The sequence below is a fragment of the Hippocampus comes genome, unplaced genomic scaffold (assembly GCF_001891065.2).
Source record: "Hippocampus comes isolate QL1 unplaced genomic scaffold, H_comes_QL1_v1.1 scaffold54, whole genome shotgun sequence".
NCBI classification, from domain to species: domain Eukaryota; kingdom Metazoa; phylum Chordata; class Actinopteri; order Syngnathiformes; family Syngnathidae; genus Hippocampus; species Hippocampus comes.
In genome coordinates, this window is record NW_017805825.1 from 160,577 (window position 1) to 179,154 (window position 18,578).

General features: G+C 45.7%; 3 protein-coding genes across 8 annotated transcripts in view; 1 reads left to right on the plus strand and 2 right to left on the minus strand.

Annotated features, from left to right (window-relative positions):
• The window catches only part of LOC109526051 (protein FAM222A-like), a 21,005-nt gene extending 8,500 nt beyond the window's left edge, over window positions 1–12,505 (plus strand). The window contains exons 2-4 of one of the 3 annotated variants that reach the window (XM_019887065.1): window positions 1,268–1,439; window positions 8,515–9,512; window positions 10,323–12,505. In XM_019887065.1, coding sequence (XP_019742624.1) covers window positions 1,307–1,439; window positions 8,515–9,512; window positions 10,323–10,562 — 1,371 coding nt within the window. In that variant the 5' untranslated portion in view covers window positions 1,268–1,306 and the 3' untranslated portion in view covers window positions 10,563–12,505. Of the gene's footprint in view, window positions 1–1,267; window positions 1,440–8,514; window positions 9,513–10,314 lie in introns of all 3 variants that reach the window. The other 2 variants (XM_019887068.1, XM_019887066.1) reach the window with 2 other exon arrangements.
• The window catches only part of cplane1 (ciliogenesis and planar polarity effector 1), a 47,121-nt gene extending 31,638 nt beyond the window's left edge, over window positions 1–15,483 (minus strand). For 3 of the 4 annotated variants that reach the window (XM_019887037.1, XM_019887034.1, XM_019887036.1), the window contains exons 1-2: window positions 14,943–15,483; window positions 13,386–13,514 (exon numbers count right to left, since the gene is read on the minus strand). The gene's annotated coding sequence lies outside the window, so the exon portion shown is untranslated. The other variant, XM_019887035.1, reaches the window with a different exon arrangement.
• Window positions 15,484–15,587: 104 nt separating this feature from the next.
• LOC109526057 (glycolipid transfer protein-like) lies at window positions 15,588–18,343 on the minus strand. The gene is made up of 5 exons (XM_019887080.1): window positions 18,119–18,343; window positions 17,165–17,223; window positions 16,739–16,872; window positions 16,468–16,618; window positions 15,588–16,136 (listed from the first exon to the last, which is right to left on the minus strand). Exons 1-5 carry the CDS (start codon window positions 18,219–18,221, stop codon window positions 15,954–15,956), a joined length of 630 nt encoding a protein of 209 aa, XP_019742639.1. The 5' UTR covers window positions 18,222–18,343; the 3' UTR covers window positions 15,588–15,953.
• Window positions 18,344–18,578: the final 235 nt, after the last annotated feature.

Genomic DNA, 18,578 nt, shown 5'->3' on the forward strand with positions numbered 1-18,578 from the left:
GGGGGAGGCTTTTGCAGGGAAGCGTGAAGACGCCAGACATCTGCTCTCCAACCTCTGGCATCATGTATCCAGCGCAGATTATCCGCTGATTGAAGAGGACCCACTTGGAAGCCCTGACCGTAATGTTATTGTAACAGGAAGGACGCCCATTGACCCTATTAGGGAGGATGTCGGAGCAACGAAGCAAACGTGTGTTACACGCCAAGCCCGCAAAATGTCTGCATCAGAGCTAGGGTTCAACAATTCTGTCAAATAATCTAATTGTGATTTTGTTCCCCCCCCCCCCCGTTTAATTTTGCGATTTAGCGTGAAGCGTTGTCGTCGTGCACAGCACTTTCTGCATGCAAAAACATTAGCTGTGATGTTCCAAACTTGATAGTGATTAGCAAATGCTTATTCACGAAGCCATTTCAATTGAGATGGCAAAATGTCATTGTTTGTACTGATTGGCGCCAAGTATGTTCTTGGTTCAATGATAACGGCCGCCCTGTTGTATTCTCTCCCCCAATCTGTCCCAGCTTCAAATTATGGTCATAATGAAACATTCACATCTCATTGTCTGCCAGTAAAAGGGGATTCCCAGGAGATAGACTTTCTCCGGTTTGTTCCCTTCCCCTTTCCTGGCACTCCCTAATGGAGGGCTTCTTTTGACATTTCAACATGCAGTCTTTGGTCCCTTTAGATGTGGAAGGTGACGACTTGGAAGTGACTTTTGTCGGCTTGGGGGGGAGGGCAACAACTACACTGAGGTTCTCAAACTGCGGTCCAGAGACCACGAAGCCATAACTTGGGTGTCTGAAAAATAATTTATAAAACATTATGTCGCCAATATATATTTTGAAAGTGCAGACCAACACATGGGAGCTGGTCGGAAGAGTTGAGGAGGAAGCGGGCTCTTGTCGAGGCGGACGGCCTGACATTTGTGGCAGCCACACGGACGCTGAGCAAGCTTCTGTCCATCACATCCAACAAAGCACAGCGGCCTCTCCAGGAAGAGGAACAGCTTCGGCTACAGGCTGCCGTCACTTGAACCTGCTCCGCTGACATCTGACATGCTGCTTTTCAATTCCACCCTATGAGGGAAAAGTTTAAATTATTCCCTCGAGTCTGTCTGACAACATAAAACAACTTCCAAGTTTTACACACCACCAAATTGTGTTCTCAGGACCGTTTCCAACTCCCCCGTGAACAACATCCCCACTGTCTCATAAAAACGTTCTCGCAAGATATCCTGTATTAAGATCTGGATTGTTTTTCTACCCCCCAGCAGGTGCACCCAGGCTGTGTGCAGCCATTAAGCGCCACCATGCTGGCCTGCATTCAAAGACGGCAGAACCTGTCTTCGCAGTATTTGACCTGCGTGCCGACAAGCCTGGATGTCCTGACGCCACCATTGCTGCTACCTGCGCCCCCACCGTCGCAGTTACACACTAGCAAAGGTGAGTCTGAGTTGAACAGGGTTCGTCTCTTTTCGCATCTTCCAAAATGTATTGACTGTTCAGGTCAAACTTGACCCACCGTGACATTGACGGCAATTAAAAACACCCTAAATGTCATTCTTTTATCCTGAAACTTAACAACTTAAGTGACCCAAAATAAACAAAAATGTCTGAACTTCTTTTTTAACCTTAAAGTAAAAGAATTTATTTTGTGACTAAAACAGCACCCAGTGATGCCAATCACTCCTCCCCCCGCTACACAAGAATGTGAACACCTTTGTTCACATCCATGGTTATCTGGTGTAATTATTATATAGTTTCTATTTCAACCAGCTAGCTAGCTCGCAATGCCCCGAAAATGCATCTTCCTTGGAAACCAGTTTGCACAACAGCTCGGTGGCGTTATTTAAATTCCTAAGCAAAGAGGTGACACCGTGGATGACGGTGCCGACCCAAAGGAGCCCCGGAAGCCTGTTCGCTCATGAGCTAGCCCCAACTACGAACCAGTGGGATATATTCTAGCCCCTAGTGGTTTCAACTGAACATGTAGGTAGGGATGCGTAGGTTTAAGAAAGTTGCTAAACTAAGCAGAATCTATTTTTCAGCGGGCCGTGGTTTTAACGCTATTTTTTAGCTAGCTCGTAACTTAAATACAAAGCCAACTTTCGGCGAAGCAGCAGGTTGAAAAACTCCGAAATTCGGGGTCTTGTAAGTCAAGACACCACTGCACGGAGTGCAACTCCTTTTGCCGCCTCTGGTTGTGAGGCTGTACTGTCCTGTATCTTTCCGCGAATAAAAACACCCTAAACGTCATTCTTTTATCCTGAAACTTAACAATTTAAGTGACCCAAAACAAATAAAAATGTCTGAACTTCTTTTTTAACTTTTACTTTAAAGTAAAATAATTTATTTTATGACTAAAACAGCACCCAGTGATGCCAATCACTCCTCCCCCCGCTACCCAAGAATGTGAACACCTTTGTTCACATCCATGGTTATCTGGTGTAATTATTATATAGTTTCTATTTCAACCAGCTAGCTAGCTCGCAATGCCCCGAAAATGCATCTTCCTTGGAAACCAGTTTGCACAACAGCTCGGTGGCGTTATTTAAATTCCTAAGCAAAGAGGTGACACCATGGATGACGGTGCCGACCCAAAGGAGCCCCGGAAGCCTGTTCGCTCATGAGCCCTGCGGCAGCCAGGCTGACATTTCAAGTGGGAGCATGGCAGCGGGAGCTCGCTCTGTGTGGCCTCCTCGCTAAATGAGTCCTTGTTGGATCCAGTTAAATGGGGACATCCTTGAGCTGCGCTTTTCAAAGCCATTTCCATTTTTAGCTGTCAATAAATGGAAAGGGAGCGGACATGAAAGCTCGCAAGCCCAAGAGTCCCATTTCTGTGAAACCACTGTAAGGAATTATGCGATCGGCAGTGAATGAACGACCCGCTGTCTTATCTCGACTTGAAAGCCAGGCCTGAAATGTCCCTCACTCTCTCCCTGTGCTGCTGGCCTTGCCCGGGCCTGGTTTAGACGAGGGAAACTTTGCCCGTGCTGGGCCAAGCGCCACGGAAACAAATGGGTAGTGACACGGGCGCTGAGGAGCGTGTGCGCGCGCCCCGAGGTCATACTGCATGAATTCGACGCGATGTAAAGGAGACAAAAATGGCGTGATTGGGAGCATGGTACAGTAAACCCGCACCTACTTGTAAATTTTTCCACGGAATATAAAATTATTAGCCAACAAAAATGAACCCTCATCATTCCAGAATTGCAGGACAATTAGGGTACCAATATTTTGGAAAAATGAACCACTTATTTAAAGATTATTTGTTGTGTTTTCAGGAAAAAACTGGTAAGAAATCAACTATTTGAATTTGTCCACAAACGTCAACGGGACACTTTTTATTTGTCATGTCACTCAGTCCTGTTAACAGATACATAAGTACATGAAAAAACATATTTGAAAAATATTGCTGAATAAATCATTTCCAATTAAGAAATAAGGTTGAACGATTTAAAAAAATATATATCATAAAATTATCATTTTTTTTCTGCTCAAAATTGCAATTGCAATTTAATCTGTGAATTTTTTTAAGGCCCTCTTCCCACACATAGTTTTTTGGGGGGAGTGGATTCATGGCATTTCCATCCATTTGTAAAAATTCTTGGCGATATGAATAAATGAGTTACGGGAGTGGACATGGAAAAAAAAACTTGTATCACCACTATATACCGGTAGCCTTTTAATTTTTTTTTTTTCTTAATTGGGCCTGGGTGGCATTCATATATATTTTTGCTTTTCCTCTCAGGACATGGTCCCTAACCCCGAGAGCAGAGATTCACTGTATATTTTTATTCCAGCCTGTTTATGGAAGAGGTGTCATAAATAGAGAGTTAGTGTGAGGGACATCCAAGAGCGTGTGCTCCGGTGTCAACATGCCCCCGCGTCTGCTTTTTTCCATTTTCCCATTTCCCCTTGTCGTCTCCAGCGGCGGCGAGGTTGCGTCGACCACAGGGGAGACGTGAAGAAGCCAGATAAATATTCATACATCTGAACATCAAGGAACCGACTCATGCTCTACTTTAGATATTTCACTCTAATATACGGTTTGAGTCTATTTTGGCACCAATAAAAAAGTGATTCTTCTGAGAATACAGTAATCAAATATAAAAATACTTAATAAAGCCTTTGTGAAAATCCATAAAAATATTTGCAACCCATCCTAGAGCGGGGCACAAAAGATGAACCGCGACCACGCGGGGGAATGCTATACACTCACACGGAGTATTCCATCTGGCGCACCCCCAACGGACATAAGGGGGTGTGATGGCCCGTTGTTCGCCGCTTTGCGAGCTCAGCATTGACAGGTTGAGGTGCCGAGTGTTATGCAGCAAACAACAGACGACTGCAGGGAATGACAATTAATTACTCGGTTTTAATGACTGGACTTCCTGGGCCAAGTGTGTGCATCGGGGAGGTTGTCATGGCAACCGTTCCAGGTTTGCTTTTTAATGCGTTCCAAATGCCCAAGCGCTCGGTCTCGGGCCGTTACGTTAAATATCACGACTTGCTAAGTGCGTCGAGCTGTAATTAAAGTACGCGTCGAGTCGCATTCTGCTCGGCACTCGTGATATCACAGCAAAGTGCTCGGAAAAAAGGATTCGGCGTGAAATCAAAAAGAGGCGCGCTCGTGCTGGGGAAATTATTATCGCAGAATAATGCATGAACGCCAGCGTTATCTCGCGTGAGAATCGCCGGCTCCAGCGGGCCCTCTGCGTTAAGCGTCCCCTCCGGGTAACAGCTGGAGGTCGTGCAAGGGGCTTGCTTTGCCCATAAATCAGTGATTAACTCTTAACCGCTCCCAAACAATGAGGTATCCACTCTAATCTGGAGGGGTGGCGGGCGCGCAGGGGTGGGTTGGTGTAGGCTTCAAGTGTGACCACGGGAAAAAGATTAGCCTGTTTTTAAGAGGCAGAAAGCATGGCGAGGGTTTCTTCGGGGGAGGAATAAAGCTTATGAAAGGCCATTTACATACCAGCGCAACAAACCCCCCCAGCCAAATGTTTCGGCACCCGTGTTTGCATAACTTCGAAACGTGCACACAATGCACGGCGGCGCTTGAAAGTTGATGATTGCACGGAGGGATGAAATGGGGATTATGACTCGCCTGTGAAAGTGTTGCACTTGGCAATCAGCGTGCCACCGCAATCATTGAACGGGCCAAAACACCAAACCGAGAGGCATCATTCAAGCACCCGCAAAGTGAATTCAAACATTTGTTTCGAAATACCTGATACATGTTTAAGGATAATTGCAAAAAGGTTGTGTAAAGTCTGAGAAGATTTTGGGGGGGGGGGGGGGCTAAAATGGGGGACCACTCATGCACCTTGGTCTCGACATGGGTCACCCCTTCCTCACCAACTTGAGCACCTTCGTTCACATCAATGATTATCCAACATCGCTGCAACATGCAATTAGCTCGCAAGTTAACCCGAAACACCCCGAAAATCATTCCCTTCCGTGGTCCGTATGATTGGCTGCTTTAGAGCGCCATATTGTCGGCCGCGAGTGCACGAGTGTCACATAGAGAAAGACAGAGGAGCGAGGATAAAAAAGAAAAATCACACTTGAATCAGATTTTATCGCGCAATTACTGTATGTATTGTATTCAGTGTTTGCCTTTACGGGGCGTGGCCTAGTGGCACAGCAGGCGCTACAATGGGGTTGGCCAGTTAGTCTGAGTGTGAACGTCTGGGCGTGAATTGGCCTTTTCGCAGCTTCTCGTGAGCATTCTCGTTTCGTATTTGCACGTTAGACTGTTTGTTCCGTCCAACTGAAAGCGCATCGGCAAACCGTGGCTCACCTTGCCCACGTGAGAGGGCATTACAATCCCTCAATTATTTACTCTATTTTGAGGAATGAACAAGCCCCCGAATGAGAACTACTGCTATCTGGGGAGCGCATCGAGTGTCAGTAAGTCTTGTAAATGGGATCTACTTCAATCATTGCGGAGAGGGGCAAGCATGAGGAGGTCAAATAATACCGAATTTGTCAGCACCGCATGATGTCGTCTGCCATGCTTGTTTTTCCACACGGTCGTTCTCCCCCGCCTGTGACGCAGCGTGCGGTCGGCAGGTTTCTGGGTGATCAAGGTCGGGCTGTTAATTATCTTTGCGTGCCATTTCTATACCTGACAACACTTGCTGGTTGCTCGGGGGAAACCTTGGCGCTCCCTGCTTGTTTTTGTTGATGCGGAGCAGTCATTTCATGCACGGAAAATGACAGCAACAACATCGTGGAGCTGCGATTTATATATTAATGCACCGATGGGGGCTTGGGTTCATTGTTCCAGACCCACCCGCGATCTGCGAAAATTCACCAAATAGGGAGACGATGAGGAAACGTTTATCCCTCCCGCACACCGAAAATAATAACTCAACTAAATTTAGGAAAGCATACTTTTTAAAAGTATCCCTGACCTTTTTGTCAGTTCACACTCTCGCGCTGTCAAGAAAGGGGACGATCATACCGTATAACATCACTTTGAGGAAATGCAAAGAAGACTCTCACGTGACGACAGTTTTCGAAAGAGCTTGCTTGCTTCAAGCTTGTTTGTCACTCCCCGTTGAAGTGGACTAAAAGTGACACCTAAAACGGAAAAAACGAATGACATATTGGATATCTAATCACCAAAACCTTTCACGAAACCGTGATTTGAATTTGAGTTAATGTCGCCCTGTCCAGTGACTGGTTGATTCATCTGTACGTGCAGCATGGGGTGGCTCGGACGAGGAGGCAATGGGTTTGGGGGTGGGGGGGGGGTCGTGCTTATTAACTAATGAGGTTTCCATAGTAGCGCAACCATGCAGCCACAGTGGGAAGTGCAGCTGTGTTGTGTCTGGGCGGCTCTGACAGGGCTCTAATCTCTGGCCTAACAAAACCAGACACCCTGCCGAGGCATGCATGCTCCACACACACACGCCGACATTTTCACCGCCAACGACGTCTTTTTTTGATTTTCTCTTCGCTAAATTAGCCGCGGCTCGTAATTGGCCCGCATTATTCGGGACGGAAAATTAGAGCACTTTTCCACAATTACGCTCGAAATGCATCGTTGCGCGTCCACCCCCCCAATCATCTCACGTGAACACTTTTATCCTTTATGTTCATAAATATTCAATTATTTGTCAAAGGCTACACGTTTTTTTTTTTTTTTGCATCTAGTTGAGGATTAGCACACGACCAACCCTAACGTATTTTCAATAAAGGATGAATTAAATTAATCCTAATCCTGAGATGGTCAACAAGTTTAGCATTTTTTTTAATCAGAGATGCAACTTTTTTTTTTTTTTTGGGAGAGTGAGGCACGTTCTGACAAACTGATTAGAAAGGCGCATAAGAAACGCAACCTCATCGTAATCCGACAACCTGCAGTACATGTTTCGTAATGGCAACAGTGACCCTGTGATTTCTATTTTTTTTTTTTTTCGATGGGAAAGCTTGTTAAAAAACGGCTCAGAAATGGATCACGTGACACACCATGAGTATTAAGGTCTCTCCAGTCCCGACGTGGCGGATGTTATTGTTTTCGGTGGTAGCGCTCCACATACTAAGCAAGCATTGTTTCGCTTTGTGGTGTTTCTGTTGAATTCCCTCCTGGATTGAACACTCCCCCTCGCCTTCTTCCCTCCATTTTAAACACCCAATTTCTTTCTTTCATGGGAAGGATCGTGTCGATTGAATCATTTTCACAGGCGTGGTGGGTGGTAGGAGGAGGTGGGGAGGGGGCGCTCACCGTGGGCCTGAAACGAAATAAACTCCCGAATCAATTTGAGACGGGAGCAAGCTCGCTCGCCCCCGCAAAGCTGGAATTGGTTTTGTTATTGAGAATTAAATGAAGTGTACTTTTTTACTCTCACTGCAGATCACAGTCTTCTCTTCAGATGATCCCAGCTGACTCGCATCCACTTTAATGAAAGCGACACACTCCGAGCTGGCTGCAACCGACGGCCCGGGCCTCGTTGGTTTGAAACGGGGGCCGCCTTTTTTCAACCTTTACACCGTCGCTTAGCGTTAGGCAGCCTTGAAATTACCCGGCTAATGACATTTAAATCCAGCCGCCGTTTGTAACCCGCTGTCGACTTCTCCGCTTGCGATTCAATCACGGCTCGGTCTTGCCGATCCGTCTGCAACCATTTTTCGTCACGGTTTGAGCGCCGCAACCATTTTCAAAGGGCTGCGGCCCATCCCAACAGACGCAAGAGGTAGGCCAACCCCTGGAACGATCGCCAGCCAATTTGAGTCAGTGGTGATCTATGAAAGCACAAAAGAGTTGGATATAAGATCGTCTCGTTTACCGTGCGCATTCGAAAGTGCCCATTCACGTCGGTGGGGATGGCGACTTTGCTCAGACGTGAGAGCAGAGGAGGGGTGAGTCAAGTGAGGCTAATGTTCAAATCTTGCTCGCGGTTTGAAAACGGCAAACTCCATCTTTCAGTGACGTGTATCGCTCTTCTTATTACTCGCTGAGGAAAGACCGGATGAATGGCCCATTTCTGTCTCCTTTCTTTCCCAGGCGAGCCACCCTCGGCGGCTTCCCGCTACCCGTCTCCCGCCGAGCTGGACGCCTTCGCCAAGAAGACCGCCAACAATCCACTGTGCATCAAGATCTTTCCCTCGGACATCCGGGTACCGCAACACAAACAGCTGAACAAGACAGTGAACGGCTTGGACACCACGGGCCATAGCTACAGCCCCTACTCGCAGCCCTACTCCGGAGGCTACCAGGGCTTGTTAGCCATCGGCAAGGCGGCGGCGGTTAAGGGTGTGGTGAAGAACTCTGAGGGGAAAAGGACCAAACAGACGCACAATCATGCTTGTCTGACGCCGTATAAAAACCCAGTGAATGGTGGATATAGCATCCGGCACAGGCACAAGGCCTATCACGTAAACTCGTGTAAGCCCGACGTTCCTGTGGAAACGCTTTGTTCTCGTGCCGGGATGCCCTCCGGAGATCACGGCCTGCTCCCTCACTCTGAGCTGGCGGAGGTTCAGAGCCTGATGAGGCAGCTGAACAGAGTCCCCCGGCCAGGGGGCGAGGCGAGGGCCAGCCCCTCTCTGCAGGCGGTGGCGGCGGTGGCGCGCCCGGACTTGGGCGCGGGCGGGCCCCCGACGCAAAGTAGCATGGCATTCGGCGGGGCGGTGGTCCCCACGCAGAGCGCCGCCCACGTGGCCCAAGCAGACTACGCCGTGTGGCAGCGCAGGCATCAGGTCTACCGACAGGGAGCCGCGAGGATTTACAACCTCGCGGCGGCCGACTCCGGCGTGGGACAATCTCCCGAAAGCTGCCTAACTTTGGCGTCCTCCTCTTACGGGGTGCATCCACCCATGCAGGGTCACTTGTCCGTCAGACACTTCTTCACGCCGCTCTGGGACGGCCTCACCGCTACGCCCAATAGCGACTGCTACGCTTCTCAGGTGCCGGGTACCATGGCGCCCCCGCATTCCCAACTCCGCCAACACCACCAGACACATTTCCATCCTCCCCCTCTTCCAGTTCCTGTTCATCCTCAGGTAGAGGTGCAATTCACAAAATTGGAAACATTCCATGGGATTTAACAGTCGTATACAAATAAAAATAAACCAGGAATTTGCTCATTCGAAAGTCGTCTCTTAATAGCGAACTTAATAAATGAACTCCCACTATTTAAGTGGTTTCGGGAAGGAGCCCTGTTGCGAAAATCTGAGTCGTTGACACCCCTCCAAATGGGTTTGTAATTGCCTATAGAGGGCGGCAAAGAACTACATGTGTCTAATTGAAGTGTTCGACTCACTTCCAATTGTTTCCTTGGCACCGAAATGCCACCAGATGCAACTAAAGCGTTACTGTTATTGCTTGAGCTAGAGTACAAAAGCAGGAAAGGCCGTTTTCAGCGAACAACCCAATTCCCCTCCACCCCGTCCAACAACTGTGAATTGGCAAATTTTTGAATCCCAAACCGCAAATATGAGGGGGTTCACTATGGTTTCAAAAATAAATTTTAGCATATTCGCAATAAAAACAAATAGATTTCAGAGTTATGAGCCGTCGCTTGGTCTGTTTTTTTTTTTTTTTGGGGGGGGGGGGGCTTCAGATAGACCACCACTTGATTCAAGTGGAACAAAACAGAGTGGTTAAGGTCCTGTAATGCCCTTGAATGTGGGGAAGGAGAGCTCTCCATTTTGCATGGATGTCTTTTTATGACAAACAAAACGTATTCAATTCCCATTGAATGTTTTCAATTCCAAAATTCTCAATTTCCCATTAAAAATATCACGGAAAACCTTTCAGGGAATTTACTGCATTTTTTTTTTTTCTTCACCGCTTTGCGACCCAATCCTCAGGTCTCAGGCACAGAGCAAAATGCCTGCTGCGGGCCGCCGGGCGCCAGTCTATGCCACGCCGCAGCACTCAGCAGAAGTCTGCAGTCTCTGGAGTGCCTCATCAGTGAAATCCAGCCGCCCTGCATCAAAGAGTGCATGCTGGGCCGCGGGTACGAGGCCGCCGGGACGCAACAGATGCTGGAGCAGCAGCAGCAGCAGCCTCATCATCACGCCCACATCCAGCTTCCAGTCTACAGATGATACACGAGGCGGCCGACGGCAACTCGCTCTGAAATCCAATCTGACCCAGTTTGGACAGAAGAACGCACGAAATCTTTGACCAAAATATTCAGGAATTCTCACCAAAACACGGAATTTGAATTTTAGTACGTCGCTCTAATAGAGGCGTAAGAAAATATGGTCATGCGCCGTCTGCACAGATCCGCTCCGTTACTTGACAAGTGTCACTAGGGCGGCTTGGCCATGAAGTTCTGCCTCCGCGAGTGAAAATTCAATCCGTGCTTTTACCCTCTCTATGAGGGCACCCTTTTTTTCCCCCCCTCCCACACTCGAGGCTCTGCAAGGAGTAGCCACTCGTCTGGTCGCATCCCTCATACTGTAGCTCCGCCCCCAGTCGTTATGGTTACGAAAGCACCGGTACCACGGTGGAGGGGGCGCAGGAGAAGCAGCAAAAAAATGCACACTATGCCCCCATTGAAGAATTATAGATCAGCTAGTGGTTAGCAGTTGCACCAGCCCGTATAGTCGAACAGTGATTTTCAAACGTTTTACACCAAGTACCACCTTGAAAAATTCCGAGCTCTCCAACGACTGCCACAATGACTAAAATTAAAATACAGTAGTGAGTAGACCTGAAGGTTCAGCAAAAACGAGACGAGAAATGACTGTTGCACCCCCCCTCAAAAAAAAAAGTACATGTAGTACTGTTGTAAGTCACTGGAACCTTATGCACTGTCTGAATATTAACACTGCACTTAAATATAGGGCAAAAAAATGTTCTGATTGATTCAAATAAAATGTATTGCACATTAAAAAAAAAAAAATAAAATCAATGAAAAAAAATCCTACCTAAATGCTGAAAAACAAACCGTGCTAATGTACCGAACGGAAACGCTAAATACAAATGAACTGCACTTGGGCAGGGATTCTTTTGCGTACCACCAGAGGCGATCATTTTTTTTTTTTTTAATCACAGCCCTCAGGAACCCAAAGCATTGCATGTGTTTTTGAATCCTTAATACATTGTTTGACTCCCCCCGAAGTTCGGGGTTGAATTCCGAATTCTGAGAGTCCGCCATCAGTTTTCGGTCCCGTGTGTGAAAGGACTTTGCTAGGAAAACGGCAATCGTGAGCCGAGATGCTGATTAATCTTCACACTGATGAAGAGCGCTAACAGTGAGCATTATCCGCCATCATAATAATAATTACAATAAACACAGAGGTACTGTACTAGAATCTGCTGACCCGCTCGTCGAGAATCATGAACACTCAGGCTTCTCCAATATGATTCTTGTGCTCACTGTATGGCGGTGGGCGTAGGGGGTAAAGATGTGAATATTTTTTTCTGTGTTGCGCATTACTCACGATGATAAATATTCTGTCACGGTTTTTTAACGTTTTAGTTGATTTTAACGTTGTCCGCCGCAGGTCAGGCCAAGCAGAACGTGCCCTTTGATTGTGTTTTGACCTGGGGTGGGGGGTCTTGTTTGTTTGTTTGTTTTGGGGTCATTTTAAGAAACAAGCATTCACTGGACTTACTGGGTTAACAGTTTCAATCCAATATAAGAACCGAAATTCTTCCTTCGCAAGTGTCGAGATGTTTCTGAAATTTCGATACGACTCTTGGATTGGAGCTCATGAGACTGTGCAGGTGTACTGATATTTTGATTTCCTCTCCACAACTCTGGAATGTCGTGCCGCCGACACGCAATTGAAAACATCACGGCGGGTACTTGCTTGTGTGTCTGCACTGCTTGTATTATATTTATTTATGTTGACTTGTATAGGGGCTGGAAAAAAAAAGTGTCTCTGTAATTATTAAGTGCAATTATGATATCTATGGACATGATGAGGTATGTTGTTGAAATATGTATGTACATAATGTATGTATGTGTGACCTGTCCCTTTTCGCCCTCTGCTTCCTAATGAGGATTGTCAAGTAAATGACATTTTCTAGACCCAAATAATTGTGTTTTTGTTCTGTCACGCATTTCTGGAATAATTTCTGAAGACATAGGTTAACACCATACTTCTTAATTAGAATTAAAAGTTCAACTATTTCACATCAATCACAGGCACTTTCGTTGAAATCAACCATCCAAAAGAAATAAATGTATGATACTAGAGACTGTATCCTGATGCTGTGAAAACAATTCGGATTTTAACAATGTTCAACCCTTTCATGCACCCTGTAACGTGATTGTCCACTGTAGTAACCGCTGTCCATGAAAGGGTGAATGAGACTCGAGCACGGATTCCCATTCTAATCATTTGATTTTTTTTTAAGAATGGATGAGAAAATGCTCTATTTTTTTATTCATCATTTCTCAAGTAATTCCAATCATTCTAACTTCAAAATATTCTACATTCAAACCATTTCAAACATTCGTAATTTCTTAATTGATTTCAATCTTTTTTTTTTCAGGATTTGACATGAGAAAATTCCCTCGCACTTTTGGGACGATTCTATAAATAATGCACATTGCAAATGGATCACTGCCACACCTTTGTGGACTAAGAAAAGGCCATTTGAATGAATCAACGTAGCATGTAAATGAAATCAATTAGTTCATGCCAGCATTAGCCCGTCTGTATTACAACACAAATGACCCAGACAAAAGGCGGAATAGCATTATGCTCACTACTTGGAGGCTAAATCAGCAATATGGGCTTGATAAGTAATCATCTAAGCCTTAAAGGTCAGTGTTGTTGTCATTGAGGCACTGTTGTTGGGCAGTGATTTGCTGATTTGAGCCCATTGTGCAGCAGCAGGTTTGGACGCGGGGCGTTTTTCATGCTATTTATCTGTCAAGACAGGCCCAGGCGCCGTGCTGATAAACCAACCTGGAACACAGACGTGCCCTCCTCCACTCCTCTCTTTTTTCCCGCTGACGATTAGTCCAGGCCCTGCTCCTCCGGGAGGGGTACAGGAGCTGCTCCAACCTCCCGGGACATGCTTTCAGATAAGGCGGCCTGCAGAAGGAAGAGGAGGAGAGTTGATCTGGTGGGATTAGTGCGGGGAAAAGAAAGAGAAAGGAAAGGTGATCCTAATCTCTTTTTTTTCCATGAAGTTGAGAAGTTAAATTGTCTTCCAGTAAAACTCCGAACTAAATGCAGAATAAATGATTACATAGTACAGTGGCGTCTTAAGACGTGTCTTGAAAATATTGCATGGCTTCACTCACTCGTATAAAATGAAAAGAATTCAACAGTTTGTGCATCAGTACGTAATTTATTGCTGCTCCTTCTGGTTTACGGTCCAAGGTAGCATGCTGACACATTGAAAGATAGTTCCCCCACTACTCTAAATGACTCAGTAAGCTGTAACATTACCGGTAGTCATTTTTGCTTTGCAGAGGAGTGCACAGGAAAGCCGGAGGTGGAATTAAACCCCTGCACCTCTGCTACGTGAGGGCAGGCATGCTAACCAGTCCACCACTGTGCCTCCCGTGCAATGGACTATTCCATCTTATTGCACATGAGCACACTTTTTTTTCAGGAAGAGTAGCAAAAAAACTTGACAGCACACTGTGAGGAAATTTAAGCATCCAAGTCATGTACTTGTTAGGGGGGGGGGGCTTTTTGAAACAGCACTGAGAAGTGTCTGTTTCTGTCACATTTTCTCAGCTTGCTGCAGTTTGGTGGTTGAAGGATGATTTGAACAGATTCAATGTCAGGCTTCCGCAGAGCTTGCTGATGATCTGATCATTTGAATCACGTGTGTTGCAACAGGGAAACTTGGAAAACATGCAGGACAGCGGCCCTCGAGGACCTGAGTTTGACACCTATGAGCTGCAAGAGGGTCGGAGGACTGGGCAAAGGTGTCACGTTTGTGCTTGCAAAGACATACGTTCCCTCCTTTGAAATATTGTCACCCAAGTTATTAACATGCTCTGGAAAGATGTGCGTCTTACAATTTGAAATAAACAATGATGATGATATTTTTGATCCAGAAAACACCGTGAGCAAACCTATTACAACACTTGCAGGTTTGTTTTGCTGCCACGAAAATCCACAATGGTGACCTGATTACTGGTAAGGACCGGGTCAAAGCAAACATACACTGCCCTCTACAGTCCAAACGACCAACACTCAGACTCTCTCGATCAATCAATAATACAACGCCTGCAAACCCCAATAGGAAGGAAGTCCCTCATTTAAAAGCACCCAAATTATTTTTAGTACTTGTGTATGAACCTGAACGCTACGTTGACGTCGTTATCAGCAGACATCACATCAAACCGGTGATTTAATCGGGCTACTCTTCTTTTTACCGTATAAAAGGACTGTAACTGCACTTGGCTTTTTACAAACACACCGCATTCGGGTAAATGTCACAGGTAAATACGGAAAACGGTCAACGGTTTAGCTGCATGGTTGCATCGGCGTTATTTTACTCACCTTTCTGTTCTCCGGGACTTTTTCCGGTTTGCGTTCTCGCGCCAGCACGCCGATGACGAATAGGGGCGGAGTGCGGATGCCACGTGGTTTGCTCTGCCGGCTTGAGGTTTGGGCTTAATTGTTGCTTTCAAAAGGTGTGAGAAACAGAGTACACTAAGAGAGGCGTGACGGAATTCGGATATGGAGTGTTTATCTTCAACTGGAGGGCTTGAAGTTTCCTTTTAGGTCTTTTTCATTTTGAAATGTGACAATGACGAAAAACACACGAGTGACGTCATTGTACGGAACAACCGGATACAGTGACTCGTTCGTGAACATCTCTCCACCGTAAACAAAAAGCGGACTCAACTGCTTCGTAGCATACTAAAGCCCGGTCAGGTAATAGACATAAAAGACAATGATAAAAGTTAAAAGCTAGTTTTGCGCTGCGTGTTTGTTTTCATTGCTTTCATTCTTCTGTACTCCCGATTTTTTTCCGGTTTGAAATCTCGTCGCTCCGCAGCTTGACCGATAAGAGGAGAGCATTGTCACGTGGTTTTCTGTGAGCCACTTCGGACCGCTTTTTTTTTTTTTTTTTAATTCGAGGGGGGAAAAAAAAGTCCTATTCAAAGAGAACGTTCATCACCAGACAGAGAATGAGGTAAGTCACTCTGATTAACAAGTTATAGTCACAAAGCATTAAACAATAATCACATCCTTTCATCAAACACTGGACATGTAGACAAAATAAATCCCTTTTAGGAACTGTGTAATTGTGTCATAATTTCTTGTGTAAGCATCTTACATATTTTCTGACAACGTTGTCTGTCAGTCCACTCATATTAAGGCACCAGCTGTAGTCATGAAATCTTGTGAAACCGCAGCAGGAGCGCTGCATTAAAAAAAAAAAAAACTCAAATGTAACACTTGCTCAAATGTAAGGCTCCGCAGATTCTGTTATAAGGCAAAATAACAAAATAAATACATTAAAATCACACATGGAAGGTAAATAAATGACACCGCGCTCTGACATTAAACTGTGTAGTCCAGCTCCGCGTTGAGCCTCGCGTACATATCATAGATTGCGTCCACAGTGGCGGCGAAGTTGACCAGGAAGTGACGCAGGTTTTCCAGACATTCTTCCTCTTTCACATCCTCTCCTTTCGACAGTGCCTTGAGGAAGTTGGACCGATAGGGAGCAGCGTAAAGCGCCGTCTGCAAGATGGTGAAAAATTTCCAAGTGAAGAAGAAATACAACTGAACATTGAAGTACAGAAATGTTAAAACCACTGTGACATCTGAGTTTGAACATTTCGATGATTCTTTCACGTGCCACTAGAGGGAGCCTGCGTGCCCTGGTGTGGGAGTAAATGATGCTGGACTGTATTTCATGCAGATGACACGGGTTCAATTCCCAACCAAGGCCCAAATTCATTCAAAATGAATGTTTTTTTTTTTTTTTGGTCCAAAAAATTTAGGAGAGGCACCACTTTGTTTTGCATGCTCTATTCTCCTCGGGATGGGTGGGTTTTCTCCAGGTACTCACGTTGAAAATCTTCTGCACAAACCACCCGTGGTATCTCTTTAGCGCCTGTTCGTAGGCTTTGGTAATGTTGACGCGTATAAGGTTGGGCTGGTTCAGATCTCGCTCGCCGTCTGCTAAACTCTGCAGCAGGATTTGGATGAAACGGAGTCCCCTTTAGGACAGAAACAGACGCCTAATAAGTCATCTTGTTTTTTTTTTAAAGACATGTTGTGGAGCCTCAACCACCCTTGAAGGTTATTTGGTGTACCTAACGTAGTGTCCGCTGCCTCACCTCTTGAGCCACATGAGAGCCAGCGTCGCTCCCGCTTTGGGCCATTCGGCGCCGAGGTCTTGCCGCTCGGACTCCAGGATATGTTGCAGGGTGACGTACCGGTGCGGGTCCTTCAAGTACACTTCTTTAATTTTCTGTAGGCACACGCACACCCAAAGAACACTTTCATAATGTAGCAATTCACATGATAGACACGCATTCATCTCAATCACACAAGCGCACACTCAACTATACACTTATCTGTACATACACACAATCAATCTCATATCGACATGCACCCTCACAGGCACACACACACAGACACACACACACACTTACATAGTTATTCACTTGCAGACTCTCTCTCTCTCTCTCTCTCTGTCTCTCTGTCTCTCTCTCTCTCTCTCTCTCTCTCTCTCTCTCTCACTCACTCACTCACTCACTCACCGTGATGTTGCCGTTAATGTCTGACTTGATGAGCGAAAACACTTTGGAGCCCAAACAGTCTGGGGGACAAAAGTACCATTTAATTCTGTGAATTGTGGCTATTATCAAGACAGTTATGCTCAATTCACCAATATTAATGACTTCAGAATACCAACATTGAGCTGCACGTGCCATTCAATATATCAACAAGGTGGATTCATGTCATTTCCCAAACTTGGTTTGTTCAGAGATGGTTTGAGTTTGAAAAAAAAAATGCAGCATAATATGACAGAGTGGCATTATATAATGTCACCAAAAAAGACCACCAAAAGCGTAATAGGTGCGTGATTTGAATTGTGAAACTAGATCAGAGAGTATGGGTGTTTTACTCGTGTGGAGGAGAGCGTTTTAGCCACATGTGTGAGCGTTTCTTTCACTCGAGAACATAAATACAGTAACTGTGAGAGCGTTTTGGTCGTGTGTGAGAGCATTTCAGTTGATCCTCAACAAGACTCATGAATACCCTTCCCCACCGCAAAAAAATGGTACTGTTCTTTAGGAAAGTTTAGCAAGCTACACTTTGTTTCTTTGACTTTGTATTTAAATGTTTTGTTCTTTTTTGTAAATGCTTTTAAATATCCTACTTTTAATTATGTGAAGCACATGATAACCTGCACTCAATGCACTGAATAAAGCCGTCTTGTGTTGCCTTAAGTGTGCGTTTCTGTTGCACTTGAACGATGTTCCTAACGGTCCCTCATCGTGTAATGCAAATGCTGCGTAAAGTGCCAGCAAGACCTGTCGCTGCCCGGCTGACCCCGGATAAGAGTGCATGCAGTGCACTTCGGCCAGGTGTCAACACTAAAAACCAAGCACATCTGTATCACATGAGCAGGCTCACCAATAAGGTCACATATCAAAAAAAAACAGTTGAGGCATAAATCAAACGAAAGTGGACTTTTTGTGGTTGCTCACCGAAGAAGGTCGGAAGGTGTGAGACGGTCTCCAGAAAGAGTTTTGTGTTGACGGAGTTGTCTGGGGGTAGCTCCCCGAATCGGTTGTCCAGGAGCAGAGACATATTTTTCGTCTTCTTACTACTGCCCCCTCCTTTGAGCTGCTCTCCGGACCAAAATAACCCGGAAGTCGCTTTTACCCGGATAGGAGGAGCCTGTCAGCTCGCATTCGGGCTCAGGTGTTTCTCCTTCCCTTCTTTTCATTCAAAAAAATATTTGAATCACCTCAATGTGTTTCTATTCTGATTTCAAAAGGATTTACTGCAATAGTGTAACTTTAGAAAGTTGTTCTCGTAGAGTCGCGTGATGATGACGACGCATTAGGCCACATCATTGTGGACACTTGCGTCGTCATACGGTAACTCTACAAAATGCAACGGATAATCGGGTAATTCTGCGCCACAATTAAAATATTTGAAATT

Coding starts and splice junctions, on each gene's coding strand:
- LOC109526057 (XM_019887080.1), bottom strand. CDS start 18,221: ATGTCTCTGCTCCTGGACAACCGATTCGGGGAGCTACCCCCAGACAAC. Junction 16,873..17,164: donor ACATTAACGGCAACATCACG/GTGAGTGAGTGA, acceptor GTGTGCCTACAG/AAAATTAAAGAAGTGTACTT. Junction 16,619..16,738: donor GCTCTCATGTGGCTCAAGAG/GTGAGGCAGCGG, acceptor TCTGTCCTAAAG/GGGACTCCGTTTCATCCAAA.